The 7,767-nt window shown below is 46.0% G+C and overlaps 1 protein-coding gene across 1 annotated transcript; it reads right to left on the bottom strand.

Moving 5' to 3' along the window:
• Positions 1-2,781: 2,781 nt before the first annotated feature.
• On the bottom strand, positions 2,782-3,726 carry LOC311165871 (olfactory receptor 5F1-like; the record flags this gene model as incomplete). The annotated part of the gene is made up of 1 exon (XM_084227366.1): positions 2,782-3,726. The coding sequence occupies one exon, from the start codon at positions 3,724-3,726 to the stop codon at positions 2,782-2,784; it is 945 nt and encodes a 314-aa protein (XP_084083492.1).
• Between the last annotated feature and the right edge of the window lie 4,041 nt (positions 3,727-7,767).

Genomic DNA, 7,767 nt, shown 5'->3' with positions numbered 1-7,767 from the left:
TCAATTAAAATTGCTGCTACCTTTAATATTGTTTGGGGTTTTTTGATGATGGGATAATTGGGCAAATATCACAATGCCCACCTTCCTTTCTCAAGCTGCATGTTTCCTTTTAATATATTCTAAAGCTATAGTTTCAAAGATCCTTACTACACGCAATATTCTAAAATTTTACTTTAAAAGGTTATTGTTGCAAAACTCTTTAAGGCTCAGCTACAAGAAGAAAGTTCCTGTCAAAAAGCAACATCCTTAAAGATTTAATTCAAATGCTCCTAAATCAACTTAAGACTTAGAAAAGTTAATTGCAAACAAAAGATAGGTTCAGAGGCCTTCTTCCATGCTTTATTTTTCTCAGCTATTATTAGAATTCGTATTTATAACTGTCCCATGGTCATTATCCACACATATCACAATCACAAATACACACGTTGCGTGTATGTACCTGACACGAAACACAGCTTTGTATTTCACAAAATCCACCGTGGGGCTGATTAAAATACAGAAAGCCCTCAGGAGCTCTTTGTCTCCCTTCCATTGCCTGTGAGTCTCCAGGGCTTGTGCAGGGATTGGAGTCAGCTTGGAGTTCTCTTCAGAAGGAAGACTCCAAAGTGCACCTCATGATTTTTGTTTTTTTAATCACATGAGTGTTTTTTATTTTTCATTTCAGAGAAGAGGTGACAGAAGCATTCCCCAGGTGATCTTGATGCTGAATGTCTCCTGAGGAGGTCTGGGCAGGGAGAAGAATGAGCCCCTTGCAGGCTGAGTCTGTTTGGACAAGCTGCTCCTCAGCCCCAGCCCCACCGTGTCTGACATCATCCACCTGGGACTGAAGTCCAAAGAAATTTTAAAAAATTATTCATTTTTCCTTAAAAATAAAATTTAATTAACTAAAAAAAAATATTATATTTTTCTTATTTATAGAAATCTTATTCTAGAGATTTATTAATTCATTTTTATGCTGTTCTTAAAAAACCTATACATTTTAAGCAACCAAAAAGTTATGGTCTTTGAGTCTAAGAACCAGAATTACCTTTTATTCATTAATTAAAATCTTTTGGCTATTAATTCCCTTGTCTTTATGGGAATTAGTAATACTTGCAGTCCTTTTATAATCTTTTTTTATAATATTTTTCTCATACAGGGTAAAAGGGGCCACTCTGGGGTCCCTGGAGACATTTCTGGGGCACATTTGGAGCAGTTTTGGGTCTGGGGAGGGAATTCAGAGAGAACTTGAGGCTCTGGAGGACACTTGGGGCAGCCGGGTGGGCACTTGGAGGGGCACTCAGGGATTCTGAGGGACAGTTCGGGGTCCGGAGCAGCACTTGGGGGTGCAGGGGGGCCCTTGGAGCTCAGGGAGGGGAATTTGGGGCCCTTCGGGGTCCGGGCGGGCCCTTGGGGGGCTCTGACGGGGCTCTCTGGGGCGCGGGGGGTGATGGGAGTTGTAGGCGCGGGTATCATACGGTTGAACGGGGCCGCGGAGCATCACGGGAGTTCCAGGCGCAGCTGCACCGGCCCTCGGCGGGGTGCGGGGCATGACGGGAGCTGTAGTCTAGGCTGGAATAGCGCTGGACGTGCGCCGCGGAGCATGACGGGAAGTGTAGTCCCGGAAGTGGTGGGAACGCGGCATTTGGGGGTCCGGGAAGGCTCTTGCGGGACACTTTTGCGTCTTAGCCGCGACTTGAGGTCCTCGGGGGAACGTAAACGGTTCGGGAGCCCTTGAGGGGAGATCGCGGAGCTCTAACCGGGGTCTTAAGGGCTCGGGGCACGGCAGGAGTTTTAGGCGTGTGTCTGTGTTCTGAGGGGCTCTGGGGCCGCGGGAGATGAGAGGAGATGAATTCCCAGAAGTGTCTGTGCCGAGCATCTGTGGGGTTGGGAGCACTCAGGGGGTCCGGGGAAGATTTTGGGGGATCCCGAAAGGGCGCCGAAGGGGTCTGGGGGACACTGATGGGACAGATGGGGGGCGGATCCCGGGGGGGGGGGGGGTCGTTGGCGCGCGGGCATGACGGGCCTTGTAGTCCCGGCTCCAATATGGCTCAATCGGGCCGTGTGGCATGACGGGAATTGTAGGCAAAACGGAAAGATGACGTCGACTTTAGGCATCGCCTCCGATGCCCCGGGTCCCGGTTCTTATTGGCTGTGGTCGCTGATGGACGGGAACCTCGGCAAATAGGAGGTGTCGCAGGCAGGAACAGCCCATTCAACCTCTCTAGTCCCTCCCAGTACAGCCCAGTTAATTCCCAGTACAGCCCAGTTCATCCCAAGTAGATCCCAGTACAACCCCAGTGCCCCTCCAGTCCCTCCCAGGACAGCCCAATCCCTCCAATACACTTGAGCTCATTCCCAGTCCCTTCCAGTTCCCCCCAGTCTTCCCCACCTGCTCTCAGTGACTTTGGGGTTTCAAACCTGGACACTGGTGCTGATGGCTGTCCCAGGGAAGGAGCTGGACAAGGTGTCCATTGCCCAGGAACTGTAATTGGGATTGTCACTTGTTCCTCTGAGCTCTTCTCTGTTATGGAGATGTGCCCTTAATGAGCTGGTGGCTCTCCAGTAAATGGCCCTGGAAGCAGCCAGGGCACAGAATGAACTGAGTTTCTCCTCCTGCCATTGTTGGTGCCGTGTCTGGGTGTGCAGATGAGTCTCTTATCTCTTAACCTGCGGGACACAAGCCTGCAGGAGCATCGGTCTCCTGAGGCAGCCCTGTTTGGGGGCTGCGCTCACAGGCACTGGTGTTGTGTAACAGGTGACACCAGATTCTTGGGATGGCTTTCCAGAAATGCACCATGGTTAGGGGAAAAGCTTTGTTCTTGCCCTGGCAATGGATTTGCTCAGGGCCAGGATCACAGATTTGTTCCGAAGGCTGTAGATGAATGGATTTAAGAGTGGGTACAGGACTGTGTTCAGCAGAGCCACAGTTCTGTTGGTGCTCAAGGAAACAGCTCCTGCAGGACGCGTGTAGAGAGCAAGGCAGCTCCCATAGGCAATGGATAAGGTGATGAGATGGGAAGAACACGTAGTCAAAGCTTTCTTCCTCCCAGAGGCTGCTGGAAGTTGCAGAACACAGAAGAGGATGCAGATGTAAAATGCCAGAGTCAAACATAAGGAACCCAGCACGACACAGGATATGAAGACAGAGTCTATTTTCCAGAGCAGGCTGGTGTCAGAGCAGGACAGTTTGAACAAGGGGGAGTTGTCACAAAAGAAATGGGGGATCTTGGAGCCACAGAAAGACAGCTCAGAGAGGAAGAGCAGGCGGTAGCTCAGCAGGGCAAAGCCGAGGACCCAAGCAGCAACAGCCAGGTGGACACAGACCTGAGGCTTCATGATGGCAGCGTAGAGCAAAGGTTGGCAGATGGCAACATAGCGGTCAAAGGACATGACAACGAGCAGGATGAACTCTGTGCAGCCCAGGGCAAAATAGAAATAGTTTTGGGCAAAGCAGCTGCTTAGTGAGAGAGTGTTCTGACCAGAACTCAGCATCACAAACAGTTTGATGCTTGTGGAGGATGTAAACCAGATTTCCAGGAAGGCCAGGTTGCTGATGAAAAAGTACATGGGGGTTTGCAGGTGGTGATCCACACAGACGAGGAAAATGATGGTTGCATTCCCCATCACTGTTGTCAGGTACATGAGCAGAAGGACCCGAGAGAAAAATACCTGCAGTCTTGGATCAAGCTCTGGGAAACCCTCAAGGATGAACTCAGTAACTGCTGTTTCATTTTCTGGTCCCATGCTGAATTCCAACTCATCCTGCTGAGACAGGAACTTGGCAAAAACAAGTGGGATAATTTCACAGTCTGGACAAACATTTCTATCCTTCCTTCTCTGCTTCTTTCTTTTCCTGCAGTCTTGCTCTAGAGCACAGAGATCGTGCTTCAAACAATTCTCACACCCTGATTGCTCTGTTTCCCATTTCAGTTAGAGACCCCAGCGATTTTATTGTGTTCTTTCTACCTTTTCCAAACACTCCCAAAGAATTATTTCACCAGAAGAGAGGATTCTAAAGAGCTATTGGCTCTTTCCCCCCATTCCTGGGAAATTCCCAGCTCACTCAGACCTACTGCAAAATCTGTCACACCTGTGTGCCAAACCCCTCTAATCTACAGCACAAACACTAAACTGTGAAGTTACATCCAATCTGTGCATTGAACTTCCTTGTTTCTACTTTTCAGTACTTGCCTTTGGATCAGGAGTCCCTGAGGATCTGTTGATTCCAAAAGAAGCGATCCCAAGTATCTGTTTTGCAACCCTCTGCTTTATTCCACAGCTTTTCCCTCTCTGGCTCTTCAGGAAAGGAATGGCAAGGGCAGAATAGGGACAGGGTATAACTTGGTTTTTAGTACCCTAAACGAAGACTGGAATTTATTATGGATCTACACAGAGTGTCACAATCTGAGCTGTCACCTGTCTGCACCAAAATGCACCTGTTCCCATGCAGTCCTTCATTGCTGTTGATATCAAATAACCCGAGTGCAGAGCAAAAGTGCCAAGAAGAGGTTTGTAACTTCTGTTTTGTGTGCCAGTTGGGAGCACCCAGCCTCCAAATGTTCTCTTGTCTCCACTGGCTACAGAGGGAGTCTCGAGAAAACAAATTCTCCTGGGCGTCTGCAGGGGAGTAGGTGAAACTTACTTTTCAAATCTCAAAATCCCTTACTCTCAAATCCCTGATTAATTAAGTTACTCTGTTTTGAAACCAAAATACACAGCTAAGAAAAGATACATGAGAAAAAGGTATGCAATAAAGACTGGTATTTTTCCTTTCAGGTTTTTTTGGTTTGCCTTTAGACATGGAGAAGAGCAGAGAAGATGACTTTGAAAATAGAATTATTTAAAATGCCTGGGGAGAAGAGGAGAGGGAGGGTCTGAAGCAGTGAAACAAAGCTCTGTTGATGTGCAACCAGAGCACTGAAGTCACCAGTCCCCTGGGTGGCCCAAGGACTCTCCCATCTCATTGTCCACACAGAGCAGAGGAGAGACTGGTCTGAGACAGGCCATCAACTTGAAACCAAGTGACTGAGTTCAGTCAAGAGCCCTCAGAATAAACCAACTCCAAAATGAGTAAAAATGAGTCACCTTCGAAATTAAGTGTGGGACTGAAATGTTTGGGAGCTCTGCAGGTGGGGACTCGGGGCAGCCCTAGAGATGAGCAGATCCTGCTGTGCCCAGGCCGATTCTTGTGCATAGATGCAGTGATCACCACCCTGGGTGGATGCTCTGACTGCTTCAGAGGCCCCTGTAGCACCTTCTGCTGCATAGCTGAGTAAAACTGAGCAAATTACAATTACTTAAGATGCTTCCACACTCCAGAGACCACAGGGCAGGTGGATTAACAGAACCAATCAGAATAGCTTTAGGTGAAGCCACATTTGATGCAGTTGAAGGCTCTCTTGCAAAGGTCACTCTTCCAATGTGAGTTATTCCACAATTCAATCTTTTCCCTGTGTTGGGAAGGATGAAATTTTGTCAAGAAAGTCTCACAGATATGTATTCTTAGCAGAAAGATTTTTGAATGTAGAACCTGAAGAAGGAATAGAGATGGAAGCAAGTTTTCATATAGAAGAAAAGAATTGCTGAGCCAGTCTTACTGGGTAACCAAGAGGCAAAGGTCATGTTAGTTAGAAGGGGGTTTTATGACTTAGAGCAAAGGATAAACCCACCTCAAACAAGAAGATGTTTTAACCAAGCAGAAAGAGAGCACAGGCAAACAAGTCAGCAGATGTTGCAAGTAGAAAAAAGGTCTCAGAAATTTCCACTGCAAGAAAACTGAATAACAACTTCCAGCTTAAATTGTAATGTACTAACTTTTAGTGATTGGAGAATAGTAACATGAATATGGTAATTATAGTAGTTATGATAGGCCATAGATAAAAGTTAAGGTATAGATTGGTTCTTCTGTATTAAGATGCTCAGCAAAGAAAAGTATATAACGCAATGTAACCAAAACCAAAGGGTCTCCAGGCCTGCCTGCAGCTGGAGCTGACAGCTGTAGGCACGGGCTCGGTCGCCCACAACCCTGGACTGGTGCAACATCTTGGATGTAATAAACTGCATTTTGAAGAGCTGCCTGGAGTCCCACACCTCTCATTCAGGCTCTTACAATGAGTTCTGTTCCAGCCATTGTGGATCGGAGTCGTGGCACTGGAGGTTTTGTATCTACAGGACCACCTCAGGTTCTCTGGACTCAGAAGGTGACAGATGAGCATCTGGAAATTCAATGTTTGGTCACTGCTAAGGGATGTCATCCAGAAACTACAGCAATATCAGGTTTACTTGACAGAGGAGCAGATGTACCTATAATTTCCCAGTTTGTTTGGCCTCCAACATGGCCCCTCACTCAATCAACCTTTGGAGTTGTTGGGTTAGGTGGGTCAACTGCTGGTGCTTTATCTGCGATCACAATCACTGTAACACATCCGGAAGGCCAACAAGCTAACATCAGACCTTATGTTACCAGTGCTCCATCTAATTTATGGGGACGTGATTGCTTAACCCAGCGGGGTGTTAAAATTACCACGGATTTTTAGTGGGGGCCACTGGGATGCAGGGCCTTAAGCATCCAGTTGTATCCTTGACGTGGCTGACAGATAAGCTTGCCTGGATTGATCAGTGGCCCCTGCCTACTGAAAAGCTTCTTGCCCTGCAAGGCTTAGTGGCAGAACAATTGTAAGCTGGACATATTGAAAAATCATTTAGCCCATGGAATACTCCTGTGTTTGTAATAAAAAAGAAATGGGGTAAATGGAGACTTTTGCACAATTTGTGGTGGATAAATGCTGTGATGGCCACAATGGGTGCTTTACAATCAGATCTTCCAACACCTACAAGGATTCCACAGGGATGAGAAATAATTATCATTGATTTGAAAGATTGCTTTTTTACAATTCCATTGCCTGATCAGGATAAAGAAAACTTTGCCTTTACTGTGCCTTCTTTAAATCACAAGGAACCAGGCCAAAGTTTTTGGTTTTGCCTCAGGGAATGAAAAATTCTCCAAGTATTTGTCAATGTTTTGTGGCACAGGCTTTATCAAAGGTCTGAAAGCAATTTAGCAATTGTTAATGCTATCATTATATGGATGATATCTTGTTGGCATCTGAAAATAAACAACAATTATCAGCTCTTGAACAATACATTGTTGACAAATTTAGGAGCCTTTGGTTTGGTTATCACCCCAGAGAAGGTTCAGAGACAGATGCCTTGGAAATATTTGGGGTTGATAATCACCAATATGCAAATTGTGCTTCAACCTGTAAAATTGGACATTGAAATTAAAAATGTTGCTGATGTATAGAAATTGGTTGGTGCAATAGGTTGGCTTAGGCCATATTTGGGGATAACCAATCATCAACTGCAACCTTTGTATGACCTCTTGTCAGGGATTACTTCCTCTACTGATGAGAGACATTTGACCGCTGCAGCAAAAAAGGCTGTAGAAGAAGTTGACATGCCCTTGACATCTAAATTTTTTAGCAGGATAGATGTTTATCTGTGTGTGCAATTGTTTATTTTGAGAGATGATGAAATACCATGTGGATTGTTGTGTCAATGGAATGATAAATGGGAAGACAAATTGCAAATTTTGGAGTGGATATTTTCATCTTTCAGGTCCCGAAAAACAGCTCCAGGTCTGTGTGAACTTTTTGCAGACATTGTTATCAAAGGTCGCAGACGCTGCCATGAGATCTTAGGCCATGATCCTGTAACTATTGTCATACCAGTACAACAATGGTATTTTGAGTGGTGTTTTCAAAACAATCATGAGTTGCAATCTGC

Source organism: Fringilla coelebs (genome assembly GCF_963513975.1).
Source record: "Fringilla coelebs genome assembly, contig: SCAFFOLD_30, whole genome shotgun sequence".
In the NCBI taxonomy this organism is placed as follows: domain Eukaryota; kingdom Metazoa; phylum Chordata; class Aves; order Passeriformes; family Fringillidae; genus Fringilla; species Fringilla coelebs.
This window is presented reverse-complemented; position numbering and strand designations above follow the sequence as displayed.